At 40.1% G+C, this 18778-nt stretch overlaps 2 protein-coding genes across 12 annotated transcripts in view; one reads left to right on the top strand and one right to left on the bottom strand.

The window, feature by feature from the left end:
* Positions 1-18048, top strand: part of LOC143023111 (uncharacterized) — a 29448-nt gene extending 11400 nt beyond the window's left edge. For 3 of the 11 annotated variants that reach the window (XM_076181609.1, XM_076181606.1, XM_076181608.1), the window contains exon 2: positions 4348-7197. In XM_076181609.1, the coding sequence (XP_076037724.1) occupies positions 4577-5983 (1407 nt within the window). In that variant the 5' untranslated portion in view covers positions 4348-4576 and the 3' untranslated portion in view covers positions 5984-7197. Of the gene's footprint in view, positions 1-980; positions 7198-7479; positions 7677-10414; positions 10513-10622; positions 11550-12998; positions 13128-17906 lie in introns of those variants that run through there. The other 8 variants (XM_076181610.1, XM_076181611.1, XR_012966159.1 and 5 more) reach the window with 7 other exon arrangements.
* Positions 1-18778, bottom strand: part of LOC143023140 (uncharacterized) — a 168420-nt gene that overhangs the window by 93470 nt on the left and 56172 nt on the right. The window lies entirely within an intron of this gene.

Genomic DNA, 18778 nt, shown 5'->3' with positions numbered 1-18778 from the left:
AATTCTCACTTAAGTTACAAAGGAATGTCGTGTCAGCAATATTGTAAATGTACACTCTAGGTCCCTGGCTGTTATTTACAAACAAGATGGAAAGGCGTAACGCAGCTCGGTCGGGCTATTGTTTATAAATGACCTACCCGTCTTCAACCCAACTCTCTATAGTTTTTATTTTTAGTTTCCTCCCAGCCTCTTACAATTTGGACTTTTGTGAAAGTTTGTCAAAGGTTATTGTTTCCAATTATGCCATTGTATCCTACATTATACACAGACCCCCTTTTTCTTGCCTGCCATCGATCTCTTTGAAGTGTTTATTCAGCCTTTCATTTCTCCCATTAAGCTCGTTTGATACGAGTTATTTGTTCCCCTCCCCCACTTCGTTTTGGTTGAAGCCAGACTGTATTTGTATAAACTCGTGTTGCTCGTATTACATGCTCTTTAAAAGTTGGATGTCAAGCATTATATATTTTTCAGGTCGAGGGTAAATATCAAAATTTCCTGGGAAAGGGTATACTAAGATCTCGTATATTCATCATATGATAGAGTCTGGTGAGGCGTCTGACACAATATCACGCGATGACACACACTGGAGAGAAGCCTTTTAATTGCGAACAGGGTGATACAGTTTTGCCAGGACAGTAAGTGTGCTCTCAAAGACCACGTGATGACCCACACGGGAGAGAAGCCTTTCCAATGTGACCTGTGTGGTGCATCTTTTTCACGAAGTGATCGTCTCAAACATCACATGATGACCCACACTGGAGAGAAGCCTTTGATGCTTGACCTGTGTGATACAACTTTGTCACGAAAGAGTGCTCCTAGATATCACGTGATGACACCCACTGTAGAGGAGCCTTTCCAATGTGGTCTGTGTGATGCATCTTTCTCACGAAAGGGTTTTCTTAAAGAACACATGATGACCCACACTGCAGAGAAGCCTTTCAAATGCAACTTGTGTAAAGCAGTTTTTTTTTTTTCTTCAGGAAAGCGTGCCCTTAAATATCACACAGTGACCCACAGTGGAGAGAAGCCTTTCGAATGTGGCATGTGTGAATCTGCAGCTTTCTGACAATAGAGTCCTCTCAAATACCACGCGATGATGACCCACAGTGGGGAGAACCCTTTCCAATATGACCTGTGTGATGCAACTCCCTCACGAAAGGAGCACCTCAAACGTCACATGATGAACCACACTAGACAGAAGCCTTTCAAGTGTGACCTGTGTGACGCAGCTTACTCAGAAAGGAGTGCTCTCAAATATCACATTTTTCTAGTGTCGCTGACAGTTCTGTATAGAATTATTTTTGACTATGTTTTTATGTAATGTCTTTCCTCGAGTGAGTCTCAGGGCAATATACCTTCGGTATTGGTTTGTAATATTGCCAACAGTTATAGCTGGTACACGGATTGGACAGTGCCTCATGTCGGAGTTGATCTGGCAACTATGTGTTTGTTTACATTGTAGTGAAAGAATAGAAAAGGGTAGTAGCCAACACCATTATAATGAGCAGTTTTCCAATTTTGGGGAGTTTCCAATATATGAACTGCATATGGTTGTGTATTGATATGACCAACTAAGTAATCAGTGACCAACATTAACAGTAGTCAAGTGGTGGTTGTTGGCGAGTAGCACGGATACATGCATGTGCACCTCAAGGTTAGGCGGCGTGTTAAGCAGTATTTTGCTCTGGGAGACAGGGCTGGGACACTGTCAACGGTGTGGGTGTGATGTGCATACATGTTTATGAGGGTAACCATTTCTATTTACAAAGGATTGAAAAAGAGAAGTATGCCGACAGGGGACCTTTTGGCCCATAACTAGGCCGGGTGGGAGAAAACAACTATAAATGAACAAATAAATAGAAATAGTAGTAACGTAAATAATGAATGGGTAAAGTTAAACAATAAACAAATGTGCGATCAAGTGCAAGTTCAATTCACCCGGGGAGCATCTTTGGTTATTAGAAATCAAAATCTCAGAAGGAACCAGCAACTTGGGTTCAAGTCGATGACTTAGCGTCTGCTCATTGAGAGCGTTTACGTGATGTGCAAAGTCTGATTTTCGTGGTAAGACGGATATGTGAGGAAGCTTTAGCAAAGGGTTAAGATGATTTTGGACCTTTTAGTATTTGGAAAAGGGCTTTGACAGGGTAGACGGAAAGGCACTGTGGGAGGTTTTACAGATGTATGGGATAGGAGGAAAGCTGTTAACAGCAGTCAAGATTTTTTTTTTTTACAAGAGTAGTACAGCCTGTGTTAAAGCCATAAGGATCAATGAGAGGATATCACAGTTCAAGCAACTGGGGTACCACTTTCTTGATACTTGGTTTCTCTTTTCTAGGTGTCATGACCTTTATGTTTCTGATATAATCCACCGAACTCGCAGAGGCAAAGATGTTCTTACAAAGTGGAGTTCCTCAGGGTTCCTTTCTTTGGCCACTTGTATTCATAGTATATATCAATGATATAGACCACGTACTGAAATCTATCGTGTCCAAATTTGCTGGTGATACAAAACTGTGGAATGGCAAATGATCACTTAAACTAATGGTCTGAAAAGTGGCTAATGGAATTTTACACAAATGCAAGGTTATGCACAAAGGTAAAAATAACAGTACGATTACAATTTTTTTTTTTTTTTTTTTTTTTATAAATTCGTTAACAAAAGTGGATAGTGAAAAGGATCTCGGGCTAATTATCAGTAACGATCTCAAATCATCTAAACAGTATATTTCAGCCTCTGAGAAAGCAAACAAGATTCCAGAACTGATTGCGTGATCTTATGACTTCAACCACAATTGGAATATGCCGTTTCCTTATGGTCACCGACTTTCATTGAAGGCATTGACAGATTGGAAAGAGTACAACGGCGAGCCACAAAACTGATTCCAAATATCAAAAAGGAATTATACGAAAATCAATTAAGACATATGAATCTATTTTCCCTAAAAAGCGTAGACTCAGGTGACTTGATGCAGGTCTAAGATTCTGAAGGGAATTGACAACATTAAAAGTGACATTATTTCACACTATTGGTTGTTATTTCTCAATTTGTTTATTATTATTTATCTGTCCATTTATTATTTACTATTTACCTGATAGGTTATAATCTAACTTTACCTTTTTATCTATTCATGTTTGTTTTTTTCTCATCCGACCGAGTTATGGACCAAAAGGTCTCCTGTCGGTATGCTTCTCCTTTGTAGTCCTTTGAACTTGAAAGTGGTTTGGTGTAGGGGTGGGACATGGAAGCACCCACTCAGCAGTCGGGCGTAGTGTACCGCATTGGATGTTTGGATTGTGATGCAGATTACATAGGAGAAACGTATAAGAAGCTCGCCACTAGAATTGAATAACATAAACGGGCAATTAAACGGAAAGATGTAGCCTCAGCACTTTATTAACACATGAACGAACTACAGCACAACGTTGACCAAGAAGGAGCGACAGTGGTGCACAGAGGCAACTCGAAGAAAAGGAGATTATTCATAGAAGTGTGGACGACAAAAGAGATTAGCGTAAATAGGTGCATAGACTTAAATCCAGTATACCTGGGCACTAGGAACACAATGGCAGAAAAAGATAAAGTGAGAGAGTACAGGGTGAACGAAGGTCACAGTGTGTATGAACGTGATTTAATTTATTTCCTTTTTTCGTGCAAGTGTGTATTTCACTTGTACAAATTGCATTTGTATTTATTCTTTTGTTAACATAGAAAGTTCGGCGGGACGCTTTGTCTTCCTTTTTGATTGCCGTTAGCCCAAAAAGTCATCTGCAAAACACTCCCTATGTGATGTGCGCAAGATTTTGACAGCAAAGCAAGTAGTGTGCCTCTGCGTTAAAGGTTGCTTCAATTGGTGTAGTTTTTCATTGGTTCTGATTGCCGCTGCCAAATTGGTAGATATAGATAAGGTGACGTATCAAACGTGTTCAGTGTTTACATTCTCTCATGTCAGACATGCAATTACTATAGACATAAACCGTTAGTCGATAAGATAATCTTAAAAGTTTGTTTTAGTACTGGTTGGTTGAAGGGCAGGTTTGAGTCTACCCTAACCCCCCCCCCCTCCCTCCATGCAGGTGACGTTGCCTCTACGAGGTGCATCGTAGGTAATTAATAATTACTCCTTTGAGTAGGAGAGAAGTATGGAATTTCAACCCACAACTAGGCTAACAAAGCAAACACCGCTATAATGACCAGTTGACCACTTTGATAATCGATTTTACTATGTGTTTTTAGGCAAACTATACTTATAATAGAGGATGGCATGTATGAAATGGTTTGTGTACAAAACACCAACAGTCCTACTATTACATATCTCTAAAAGTTAATCTCATTTTTTTTTTCAGAAAGGTATCAACAAAGAAAACCCGATGTAGCATCGATAGCTCGGCTATCTCACAACTCATTTTAAACATCAAGTGATGGCCCACACAGGAGAGAAGCCTTTCTAGTGTGACCTATATTTTGCCAACGATTGTCACATATATCACATGATGACCCACATGAGTAGAGAAGCCTTTCCAGTGTGACTTGTGTGATTCTGCTTTCTCTCAAAAGCGTTATCTCAAATGTCACATGATGAGCCACACAGGAGAGAAGCCATTTCAGTGTGACATGTGTGATTCTGCTTTCTCACAAAAGCATCATCTCAAACATCATATGATGACCCACACAGGAGAGAAGCCATTCCAGTGTGACATGTGTGATTCCGCTTTCTCACAAAAGGGTCACCTCAAAAGTCACATGAGGACCCACACAGGAGAGAAGCCATTCCAGTGTGACATGTGTGATTCTACTTTCTCACAAAAGGGTCTCCTCAAAAGTCACATGATGACCCACACAGGAGAGAAGCCATTCCAGTGTGACATGTGTGATTACGCTTTCTCACAAAAGCGTGACCTCAAAAGTCACATGAGGACCCACACAGGAGAGAAGCCATTCCAGTGTGACATGTGTGATTCTACTTTCTCACAAAAGGGTCTCCTCAAAAGTCACATGATGACCCACACAGGAGAGAAACCACTCCAGTGTGACATGTGTGATTACGCTTTCTCACAAAAGCGTGATCTCAAACGTCACATGATGAGCCACACAGGAGAGAAACCATTCCAATGTGATATGTGTGATTCCGCTTTCTCACAAAAGCGTGATCTCAGACGTCACATGATGACCCACACAGGAGAGAAGCCATTCCAGTGTGGCATGTGTGATTCCGCTTTCTCACGAAAGGGTGATCTCAAACGTCACATGATGAGCCACACAGGAGAAAAGCCATTTCAGTGTGACATGTGTGATTCTGCTTTCTCACAAAAGCATCATCTCAAACATCATATGATGACCCACACAGGAGAGAAGCCATTCCAGTGTGACATGTGTGATTCTGCTTTCTCACAAAAGGGTCACCTTAAAAGTCACATGAGGACCCACACAGGAGAGAAGCCATTCCAATGTGACATGTGTGATTCTGCTTTCTCACAAAAGGGTCTCCTCAAAAGTCACATGATGACCCACACAGAAGAGAAACCATTCCAATGTGACATGTGTGATTCCGCTTTCTCACGAAAGGATGATCTCAAACGTCACATGATGAGCCACACAGGAGAGAAACCATTCCAATGTGATATGTGTGATTCCGCTTTCTCACAAAAGCGTGATCTCAGACATCACATGATGACCCACACAGGAGAAAAGCCATTCCAGTGTGGCATGTGTGATTCCGCTTTCTCACTAAAGGGTCGTCTTAAACGTCACATGATGACCCACACAGGAGAGAAGCCATTCCAGTGTGGCATGTGTGATTCCGCTTTCTCACGAAAGGGTGATCTCAAACGTCACATGATGAGCCACACAGGAGAAAAGCCATTCCAGTGTGACATGTGTGATTCTGCTTTCTCACAAAAGGGTCACCTTAAAAGTCACATGAGGACCCACACAGGAGAGAAGCCATTCCAATGTGACATGTGTGATTCTGCTTTCTCATAAAAGGGTCTCCTCAAAAGTCACATGATGACCCACACAGAAGAGAAACCATTCAAATGTGACATGTGTGATTCCGCTTGTAATTAATTAGATAAAGGCCTAAGTATGAAAAATATGTACAGTTGACAGACAATATACGTATAAATAAGGCGCTCACTTGTGTTAATTATATGAAAAATACCAGCATAATTTTTTTACTGATTGTACACACACACATACATATATATATATATATATATATATATATAATTTTTTTCTTCTTTCAATTTTGATACCCCAGGGGTCAAATCATGACTTCAGATTTTTGCTAAAGTGGATTTTTTTTTTCAACCGAGAGTTCAAAAACACTGATATTTGGATTCCTTGTCTGATTGTAAATATATATACATTTATGTAACTAAGACTTTGATCAGCCTAGTTATGACCTCAAAATATCTGAAGTCATATCTCCTCAACAGTTGTTTGGATTAACCTTAGAATTTCAGCAAAATCTGATAGGTGAGGGTGCTAGGCACTTGTTGATCTGACTGAGAATGCCCCAGAAGTGGAATTGCTCATTTTGACTTTGGCTGCCTCCCTTATAAGGGGGAAAATGCCCTTGGTATACAGTAAAAGCCCTCTTATCCAGCATTCAGGTATCCGGCAACTTCAAATATCCAGTGTTTTTGTGACCCTTCACTTCTTTTAGTAACCCCTTCAGAAAAGTACAGAGAAGGTTAGTGTATAGTGATGAACTGTATGTTGGCGAGTGAGGTGGTGACGCCGCAATCATGTGATGCTTTGTTTATGTTGCGGTATGTGATACTATATGTTCACTGACATTAATAGTGAGTTAAGGGGGCAATTGTAGACATTGACTAGATAAACACCATATGAGGACGGAGCCTTTATTTGTACGACGTTTCGCTTATTACAGCTTTTTCAAGTACTTGAAAAAGCTGTAATAAGCGAAACGTCGTACAAATAAAGGCTCCGTCCTCATATGGTGTTTATCTAGTCAATCTTGTCGGCAGACTGCCACTTTTAAGCAAATTGTAGACATATTTCTGTACCCCTTCACTTACTTTAGCAACCCCTTCAAGTATCCATAATTTTCGAGTATCCGGCATGCCTTTGGCCCCAGTGATGCTGGACAAGAGAGCTTTTACTGTATATGTATGTATACATTTGTATGTATGTGCATTTATGGTTTTTCATTAAACATCTTGTTATCTGTATGGTCTGTTTTTACCTTGGCCCATTTTCGAGATTCATAGAATACTGCATTTAGCTACAGGGAGACCCAAAAGGCCCTTTCCCCCCCCCCTTGTACAGTAATTGCAAGGGTGGCTGCTGAGTCAAAAGATACACCCATCCCACTCCCTTCAAAAAGACATTGTCCCTTCCATATAAGCTCCTCATTGTTACCTGACAAAAAAAAATTTTTTGAATACTATCTAATCACTGTTCTGTATGTTGAATACTAAAACTATTTTTTTTTTTTTTTTTTTTTTTTGCAGCATTAGATCCCTCCTCTAAATTGGTTTAGCTGCTGCTTTGGGTGGATGGCATATTATATCCATGAAGAATGCTGAAAAAATGTTGGTTATTGGTGGCCATGAAGTCCCCCTTGTCCACCAGTATGCCATTATGGGAATCGTGTCCCTTCCCATTTTTTAGTGGGCTGGAGCTGAGGTCATCCTCTTGTGGGTTCTTGGTAAGATGGAAAGGAATTTGACATTTTGGTATTCATAAACTAAAGAAATGTATGTAGATATCATTTACAGGATTAAGTTTCTCTCTTCTTGAATTTATAGCTTTAACCATATACAGTAGTGTCGCTCTATTTTTGCTTTCCAAACTTTTTTGGCAAATCTTTCCATTCTTATTTTCTCCATATGCCCAAATCACCTTTGCACTCTATTTTTCCTATCCAATAGCTCTCTTGTCATCCACATTTAAGAGGAAGACCAAGAAGGAGGTGGGTGGATGGATGGGAGTGAAAGGAGTGTTGGATGCAAGAAGAATGTTGTGTACTACTGAGCAAGGAAAACCGAATGCCATAAGTAGGAGTGAAGCGAGAGAGAGAGAGACTGTAGGTGGATGATGAAGGAATGGCATGGCTCCAAGGGATGTTCTTGTCTGATCCATTGATTTTCTGAGTGGATGAGGAGAGGGGGGGTGACGTCGTATAATATAGTGCTGTGGGTAAACTAGCTTTGGTTGTTAACCCCTGCCAGGGAAGTTCTGTCTTGCTGCATTGCCTTTGACCTGAACATGAGAGCCTAAGGTAGAAGATGTCATGAGTGGGCTTCGGATGTGTGTGGGGCAGGTATTTGATTTTACACAGCCACCATTGTAAGGGAAGGAAGGTCCATTGGTATGTATAGGTATGTGTAGATATGAAGTTGTTTAATATTATCTGTCTAACAGATGCTCACTAACCGAGCAAGAGAGAGCATCACTACTTGTGACAGAGGTCAAGGTGGTGACGGCAATTCAAACCCTGACACCCGTGAGTTGTACCAAGGGTGTGCTACATTAAATAGGAGGACCATACTACAAAGGCTTCTTTAAGGAGCACCATCCTAGCTTCCTGACATGGGCGGCGGGGGGAGTTCACAAAGTTCAACCAAATCAATCATCAGTCATCTATTTCTCTACCAAGGGCCCCACCCTCTTATATGGAAAGTAGCCAGCCAGGGCATGCACCCACTCTCACTCATTCCACTCCCATCCACCACCCATATTTTGGTTGGAATGTGGTCAAGTACCGAGATGTTATTAACTGCCAGGATGAAATTCTATCACTAAATATTCTCAGATAACAAAGAAATAATGATGTATGTACGGGTGATTTTTTTTATGGCAATGCCGATTCCTATTCACTCTTAGATGCCGATACCGATGCTGATTCCTATTCACTCTTAGTTGCCAATGCCAATTCCACTTTATATGATTGTGGTATATCAGTTTTTAATATGAAGTAATTAAAATATGATTTTTACTTGCTTCATAATCTCTGTAGATTTATACCTGCCAGTCGTTGAGCTGTTAGATGCTGATGATTGAATGAAGTTAATGAAGTGCTTATTGATTGACCACTTTATGATTACCGTATCAATGTATGGTTGTATTATTCTCTGTCGGTTGAAAAAGAGGTAGACATTACCTGTTTCATAGATTTTGATGTAACTACTAACTTCAAGTAACTTGAATCATTTCATGCATGGTTTTGATAAAGCACATGTACAGAGTGTAAACTGCATCAATCCAATTCTTAATCCTATCTTAATAGTAAAGACTAAACCTAACTCAGTCTCTATAATAATTGATACATGGAATGCGGGAAACGGCTAAAAAAAATATTCCCCCCTTTTTTTTTTTTTTTTTTGAAAAGCCGTGTCTGTTTTGTTCCATAAAGGATTTTTTTTTTCTCGCTCTACATCAACTCAAGGAATCCAAGTCACGTGGTTCCAGTGGGAGGGAGCAAAATTGATCAACTTTGCTTTGTAGTGTCAGAAGAGATGAAGATATTCTTTTTTTTTTTTTCGTTGAAGTTTCGCTATGTCCAAATTTGACTTGTGTGATTGTGATTTTGACAATAAATCATCTAAACATGAGTCAAAGTCATAGCTGTTGTTGTCAAAAAGCATAAAGATGTATTGTTATGTGTTTACATGTCAAAATACATAAAAAATCTTTATAAATGATTCATTTGGCTATAAAATGCTGCAAAGTGGGAGTAAATCTGTCTGCCAATTTTTCGAATATATAAGCAGGTAAAATTGACAGTCCACGGATGCCTGGACGATTTACTCCCATATTACTCTCACATAATTTCTTTTGTGGAAACATTGCTGTTTCAAAAATATATATATATATATATAAGTTTAATTTTATATAAGAAATACAAAAATAAAATATAGAATTAATATAATTTGCTCTAATATTTACTGCCATCTTAAAAGTTTCTCTGGTCGTATGCCTTCCTGTTTGCAGATTTGATCACCTCTGCATACTATATTTTTGAAACATGTGTTATGGCAGTAGTGTAGGTTTACACTACCACAACATATTCCTAGCCACCTCAATCCCTACAGTTGTGATGCTATGTGCTAAAGCCTTGATTATTTGGTAGTGGTATCTCGTATAGCACATAATATGCTGCATGGCCCTATGCAACCACCAGAACAGTGAATAATAGGTGAATTACTGAATTGGCATCATCGGCCGATGGCGAATCCCTTTCTAAAAAAAATGCAGATTTTCGCATATGCTGATTCACCAAAAAAGTGACTATTCTTGCCTATGCCGATTAATCAGCACACCCCTAGATGTATGTAGCAGTATCAGCTGATGAGTAAAGAAAATCAATGTCTGTATATTGCTGCAACAGAAATAATTTATGTCTACAGGAGTATTAGCTGAAGTAATTTTTTTTTTATCAAACAGGAGCCAGCTTCTGTATTATCATGCTTCATGCATCATTGTACAACATAGAAAGTATTTTAGGTTCCAAGGATGAACCATTTGAACTGCAATTGGAGCAGGTATGTATGCATCCCTTCACTCACATTATAGCCAGCTCATCTTTTGTAATTAAACAGAATGAATAGAGAGAAGAAGAAAAAAGTATCTAATGCTAGATTATTCTCCCCAGGTTTGAGGCAGTCAGGAATCCTTTTCACAACATTTGATAAACTCAAGAGGGTTGGTGCATCACATCTCAGTTTGACTGGATGGGGTGGTGCGAGAGGTAAATGCAAGGGTGGTGGGTCAGGGATTGGAGATGGTTAAAGAAAATGGAGAAAAGTGGGAGGTGAGCCAGCTGTTGTTTGCGGACGACACTGCGCTTGTAGTAGAATCAGAGGAGTAATTGAGGAAGTTGGTGACTGGAAGTGAGCATTAAGGGAGAGCGACTGGAGGAAGTGGATAGTTTTAGATACTTGGGTGTGAATATGGTAGGAAAGGGTGGAGTAGAGGTGGAGGTAGAATGTAGATTGAGAGAAGCAAGTAAATGTCTTGGTGGATTAAAAAGTGTAATGAGAAATAGACATTTGGGAATGGATGCTAGGAGGAGATTGTATGAAGGAGTGATTGTGCCAACAGCACTGTATGGGGCAGAAACATGGAACATAGAGAGGAAGAGAGAAGGAGTTTGAATGTGTTTGAGATGAGGTGTCTGAGAAGTATGGTGGGGGTTACTAGGCTGGATAGAGTGAGAAATGAGGAGGCGAGGAGAACAGGGGTGGTAAGGGAGTTGGGAGATAGGGTTGATGAAAGAGTATTAGGATGGTTTGGACACATGGAAAGAATAAGTAAAGAAAGACTAGTAAAAGAGGTATGGAAGGCAGATGTGGAGGGAGTGAACATGAGGGGGCGACATAGGATGAGATGGATGGATGGGGTGAGAGGGGCTTTGAGGAAGAGGGGAATGTCTGTTGAGGAAGGATGGGAGAGGACAGGAGACAGGGGTGAATGGAGAAGGGTTGTATATGGATGATATTGTGATGCATGAGGTGGAATGGGTGGAGGGATGGGGGGTGAGGTAGTATGTGTGAGAAAAATTTGACGCAGCCCGAAGGGATTTCTCCCCATCTCCTTTTCTGCATGGGGGGGGGGGGCTCGTCGATTTAATGAAGTGGCCTTACTGTGGATGTGCTGTGTCTTGCGACACTGCCTCTGACCCAGGGCAGTGGACAGGATGCAGGGAAGACCCATCATCCAGGAGGTGCCAAGATAAGAGGGAGGGTAGAGGGTGGAGGGGAGTGGAGTGTATTTTGGGTGGGAATGGTTTTTATGCCTTTTTCTTTTTGGCTACCTTCCTTGTAAGGGGGGAAAAAGCCTTTGGTATATGTATGTATGCACAAGGGATAGCTAAAGTCAAAGGCATAAATCCACTCCCACCCATTTCATCCCCACATACTCCACTCCCATTCACAACCCCTCCCTCCCTCCCTTCCTCTTTTCTTGGCTCCTCATGGATGATGGGTCATCCCTGCATCTCACCCACTACCCTGGGTCAGAAACAATGTAGCAAGACACAGCACATCCACAGTAGGGCCACTTTATTTAATCGGCGACACCCCCTCATCCAGGAAAAGAGAAGACGGGGGGAAAATCCCTTTGGGCTGCATCAAGATATCATTCACACATACTCCCTCACCCCCCACCCACTCCTTTCCATGCATCGCAGCATCATCCATACACAACCATTCTCTACTCACCCTTTGTCTTCTACCTTCCTTCCCCATCAGACATTCCCCTCTTTCCCAATGCTCCTTTTACCCCATCCATTTTATCATCCTTGGTCGCCCCTTCATGTTCACTTCTTCCACAACTCTTTTACTAATCTTTCTTCACTCATTCTTTCCATGTGTCCAACAAACCCTCCCAACACTCTTTCATCCACCCCAGCTCTCCTTGTTTCTCACTCTATCCAGCCATGTCACCCCTACCATATTTCTCAGGTGTTTCATCTCAAACACATTTAAAGTCTTCCTCTCTTATGTTCCATGTTCCTGCCCCATACAATGCTGTCAGCAAAATCACCCCTTCGTACCATCTCCTCTTTGCATCCATTCCCATATGTCTATTCAGGTAGCAGTACATTGCCAAAAACATATCCCTTCTTGAAAATCTTCATGCACGAGACCCATCCTACACTGACGAGTGGTCACAGATGCAGATATATTCAACTGTGAATAATTTTTTGATGCTCCACCTCCATTTTATGTTATGACACATGCAAAAAACAAAAAATCGAAATTCAGACTATGCCAGCATTTGAGCTAAACACTGGGCTAACAATTTATGGGTTAAGCTGTTATTAGACAACATCCAACATATGTTAAAGCAACTTGGTGCCTCCCCACACACACACACACACAAAGAATAGGTCTTAAAAAAAAAACCTCTAACAATGCATAATGTTAATTGTTACTGACCCCATCTCCCAACTCCTTTTCCACCCCACTCTCCTCATCTCCTCGTTTCTCATTCTATCCAGCCTAGTAACCCCTATCATACTTCTCAGGCACCTCATCTCAAACACAGAATTATGAAAGGGATGGAAATTCTCGATAGAGATGACTTGTTAAAGTGGGACAGAAGAGAAACAAGAGGACATGAAAAGAAACTAAAGAAGGACAGCTACAGAAGAGACCTGAAAAAGAATAGCTTCCCACATAGAGTGATTGATGTCTGGAACAAACTAAACAGAGAAACAGTGAGTGCCAAAACTATACACGATTTTAAGAATAAATTGGATGTGGAGAAATACGAAAACAGGTCACTACAAGCATAGCTCTCGTCCTGTAAAATACAACTAGGTATACAAACTCCTCCTTTCTTACGTTGCATGTTTCAAGCCCTTACAGTTCCGTAAAACTAAGAATACTTGGAGTAAAAGAAACACTTCATTGAAGATGCTACATACAGTATATATCAAAGTTTCAAAACAACTAATGAATTGATTTATCCACTGGTGTCCTCCTTCAGCTGCTCACACAGTTCAAGCAGCTGAGTTGTTCCCGTAACTTCTGGAGACACTGCAGATAATTCTCCCTGCAAATAGAATTTTTTTTTAAGAATTTTGCTCAAGAGTTTTGTCATAACAAATGAAATCTTAAAGAAATGGGGAACAGATGAAACAGTTCAAATATGGCAAGACTGGGACAAAGCAGACTAGTAGATTTACATGTGAGCAGAAACAACTATGCAAGTTTTAGCAATAAAAATACAAACTATGTGGCTCAATACCAAAAAAAAAAAAAAAAAAAAAAATCACCACTTTCAACACTATGCCAACCGCGCAATAATGACTATTTTTAGTACCAACACTGTCAAACAAGAACCTTTGAGTGACTTATGGGATGAACCAATGAACATGACTAGCTTCTAAAGAGAGAACCAGGAACACATTGACAGATTGCACTATTAACCTCTTCAATACAAGTCGAATACTCATGCACAGCTGCCTGACTGATATACGATGATACATCACAATGCACTCATTATAAAATATAAAGTTATGGCTGTAATACTTGTTCTCTTCTACCCTGAATGTGGATAACCACAGAAAACAAGATCAAGTCTGTCTGTCAGAATACATGGGGTCGTCACTCAGTTACAATTACAAAATAAATATAATCAGGACCCTGACACCAGTATCCTCATATACGTACATGCTCATGCCTCATGATGCCGACACCAGCGTCATCATATGCTAACTGTTAATCTCGTTAACACTGGCACACTTTACAGGATCTTATCCATCCAAGGAAACACATTGGTATTTTATACATAAGAGGCTCCCAAGTACACTCCATAGTAGAGGCTTTCATTTGAATGGAGTTTGCACTGAAGTTAGACAAGAATATATCTTACCCAAACCCTGCATGAGTGTCTGAAATTATTCTGTACAAATCTTCCAAGTCCACCATGGCCAACATTTCCAAACAAGTCATTACTTTCGCATGACAACAATTATCATCATCATCTGGCAATCAAAATATGTTCTCAAGAACTACCCTTTAACCATTACCTGCATCACTTTACCAGAAACTACAAACACTCCCACTTGATATACACCTGTTATTGCTACTTTGGCTACCTCTCTTGTAAGGGGGAAAAAGCTCCTGTACGACTTACAGCTGGTAAAGTGACTGTGTTGACCACTGGGTGTTGATGCGTCCATGGTGTCCAGGGTCCCTGACGTATTGATGGGAAGTCTGTGTCTTGATATTTGCGGAGACGCTCCACTGGGTACCCTGATCGCCCACGCATGCATGCATGTACTCGACCCATTTTGCAACTAGCTCCTCCCCATTCAGGTCATGGGTGTTTATGTACCTACTCCTCTCCTCCATTTACTGAAACCATAGATCTAAATAGTAATATGCCATGAGTAGAAAAAAACCATAATGACATTAATAATAAATCCAGAAACAAATTGTCAAGATTGTATATTCTAGTTACATTTTCTTTAGAAATATGTCTCGGTCATAATCAAATTGTAAATAGATTTCTTGGTTTGCTCAATTACTATGCTGCAGGACATGTGGGGTGCATGGGGCAATGTTCCCTCTAAGCTGTGTGCATGTGCATGCATGCACACATGTTTTACAAATGGTACACAAAGGAAAAAATGTGCGCACACAAGATTTTCAAGATGAAATTGAAATTTTCTAATTAAAGAAATTAATTGTATAATTTCATAACAATGTAAAACAAAATAAAGTTGATTTGGAGAATTGATCAATTTCATAAAATCACATGTCTTGAGATCCTTTGTATTGTGTTCTGCAGTCAGTATGGTGACCCACATAAGAACACACTTACTTTGCAAAGAAGGCAAAATTTGCACACAACCAAATTTCTGTGCTCACTCACAGCAAAGAATTAATAGGGAACATTGGTGTGCGGGCAGGGTTTTAGAAGTGAGTTCTCTGCGAATGTCATTCAATATAAAATCTAATTCAGGCTAACACCAGACAATTTTATCAAGCTAAGAAGAACTCCAGCTCTTCAAAGGGAAGAAAATTACTTTTTTCAATAATGCAGGTAACAGTGTTTTTGTTACAAGGGATTAGGGGGAGAGCTGTTACTGTACCAGGAGTATGAGGGTCTTAGGTTTGCCACTGCTACAGGCGTGGGGCCCTCATGCTTTACAAAGTTCCTGAGTTTAAGCTCCAATGTAAAAGAGGCTAACCTGTTGCAAAAGTCAAACTTACACTACTCTGCTTTGATGCAAGGTGATCGATAGATGCCTCCGAGGTTTTAGGTACACCGCCATGCCAGGGTTGTTGTTGGCAAAGTTGATCAAATCCTTCTCGCTATAATCTCTGCAATAAAACAAAAAATGTCTGCAGTGGTTAATGTAAAGAAAAATGGTATCACATGAAGAATTGTCACCCCAGTCTTTGACAGGGTGACAATTCTTCATGTGGGCCATGCTAGGTTTACGATTCTTCAGTTGTCCAAGTTGATAACAATAAGCACAACCCTCAATCAACCTAAACTAACTATCTTTATTCCACTGTTGATATTTGGCATACTGGGGTGACAATTCTTCAGGTGGGATCTCATGGGGTGACAATTCTTCATGTGGGCGTTCTGGGGTGACAATTCTTCATGTGCCCTGAAAAATGTAACATTTGCAAAACTTGTTGGTCCATATTGGATGGAGGCTGTTTATGGCTGCCTCATGACCATGGGTCTTCTGCAAGAGAGACTGATTGATTGATCTCAATACGATGTACACAGGACCCCCATCAATGTGGAATTTATGAGAGTTATTTCAAAGCAATGAACAAAAAAAGGTAATAACCATTGGAAGGTGCCAAAATAGTTCTCAACATCCCCTAAACGATCAAAAATCATTGAAAAGAAACCATTTTCGACACAAAATGTGGACTGTTACATCTATGAATATGCAAAAGATAAGAATATGTGAACCTGCAGTTGTGGAACAGCATGTGTTGGGGGGGGGGGGTTAGGGGTGTGTGTGTCATCTGTACATGCAGCCTTTAGTTTAATTTTCTTTATTATTATTTTTAACATTTATAAGCAGAGCAAAACTAGATGGGCTGGACATGTGGCACTTATGGAGGACCATAGAACTCCAAAACGAGTAATGATGGGTAGAATGCCTGGAAAGAAGAATTATTTTTAACATATACATATCCATCACTATGTAATGAATTAGTCAAAACTTACAAGAATGTTAAAATGGATCTTGTACCATTACTTTTCATTCATTCACAACCACCTGCCTTGAATCTAACTGAATCTTTATTCCCTTTGTATCCAGTTAAATCAAATAACTCCCACGACATAGTAACAGCAAGGAAAATATCCCTTGTATGAGAGGATGTACATTTGTATGGTGTAGACCAGCCTACTGCTCACTACAATGCATAGGTCCTGGTGGCATTCAGTCAGAGCTCATTATGAGATAAAATGGGAGGACTGTAACATATACGACAGCAGTCTGCCCAATACTCCCCATGTTGTGTTCACTATGGATACAACTCTCTGGCACCAGTTTACAGGGCCCCAACAAGGGGAGGGGCGGGGGGCAATGCACTTTTCAACTCGCCCCAGGGTGGTACTTACCCATGTTGGTAAATTGCCAGTTTATAGTAAACATAAATCGTACAGTTTCTGTTTGAAAGGCCTACACCCTTCCATGAGCTGCCTATGGGCGACTTGACCACTTTGCAAATTTATAATGGTTTACAACTGTGTGTGTGTGTGTGATTTACCATGGTCTTTGGGTCACGTGTTGAACTCATGACCGACAGTTATTTCCCTCCCCGAAGAGAGCTCAGAGCTCATATATGACCAATCTAGGTGTGTGTGTGTGTGTGTGTTTACCACCACCATGATTCGGTGTATGGTCTTGAATCACATCTTGGAATCATGAGATCAACAGTTATTAACCTCCTGGATGAGAGCTCAGAGCTCATATGAGTGATCTATGGGTAATACTGTGACCTTACACGCAAACGCAAACACAGAGACTGCAGCAGATCCAAGGTAAATACACACACACACACAGACACACCCATCTCCCCACCCACAAGAGTTGGAGTAACACCCTGCAGTGATACTGAAATTATTTCAGCCCTGGGCAGGAGTCAAACACTGACTGCCGTAGTGGTGGCAGGCGAGAACTCTAACCACAGTGCCACGTGTGTGTGTGTGTGTGTGTGTGTGTGTGTGTGTGTGTGTGTGTGTGTGTGTGTGTGTGTGTGTGTGTGTGTAAAGACCAGATATACAGTGCTGCTGGAGATCCTGTGCAAGAGGGTGGCTCTTTTTTCGGTACTTTTTTTTTCTTCTTCTTTTTTTAGAAATGCACATCTATGCAATATAGTAATAGAAAATGAAATAATAACTTTGTAAATTATAATACATCAACACAATATCTTTTTCTTTGCAGAAATCAATAACAGAAAAAAAGGCTACAAGTGACACACTAATGAACATAACAACTATGACTGCTTGAGATACCATCTTTGTTGTGATAGATGCAAAGGTCAAAGAAATACAAGTATGATATAGTCGTCTAACCTTACCAGCATTTAGTAATGTGGTACATGTAATTCTAGAGGTCATCATGGTTGTTGTCATTATCAGGGATGTTGATGGCCTGTTTTGTCATCCGATTTGACTGCTAGGGGTAGAGTTTCATAGCTTGAAGAAAATCATGAAGGATTACAAAGGATTACAAAGGCGGAGCATGCCGACAGGAGACCTTTTGGTCCATAACTAGGATGGATGCAAAAAAATATATATATATATATATATGAATGATAAAAAAATATATAGAATAAAAATTATACTAATATAAATAATAATAAATAATACACAGGTATAAATAAACAAACAGGTAAATAGTAATAATAAACTGATATATAAGTAATAAATATGGAATCAAACAAATAATAACAAACAAATAATCAAATATAAAATAAATGGCAGTCATTACAGCACCTTGCTTATATGTTTATCTAAACAAATCTTAAAGCTTCGAACTGAACTACAGCCCAGTTCCTTGGCACTGTTTTAAAAATATGTAGCTTGGTGACATCACTTGGAGAGGGAGAGCACACAGTACACACCATCAGCACCATTGTCAAACTGACACTGACAGGATTGGAGAGAAGACAATATGGCATCTCGAACCTATTGTCACAACTCCACTCAGTAGTGTATTTGCTTAAAACATTTTTTTCTTATTGATCTCCACCAAGAAAAGCATATATTACATTGATGTATTACAAGTTACAAAAGTGAATATTTAATTTTCTA

The sequence above is a fragment of the Oratosquilla oratoria genome, unplaced genomic scaffold (assembly GCF_046742065.1).
Source record: "Oratosquilla oratoria isolate Oo_2021 unplaced genomic scaffold, ASM4674206v1 SCAFFOLD45, whole genome shotgun sequence".
Classification (NCBI taxonomy): Eukaryota; Metazoa; Arthropoda; class Malacostraca; order Stomatopoda; family Squillidae; genus Oratosquilla; species Oratosquilla oratoria.
The sequence above is the reverse complement of the archived record's forward strand: the minus strand, read 5'-3'. Positions and strand labels throughout refer to the sequence as shown.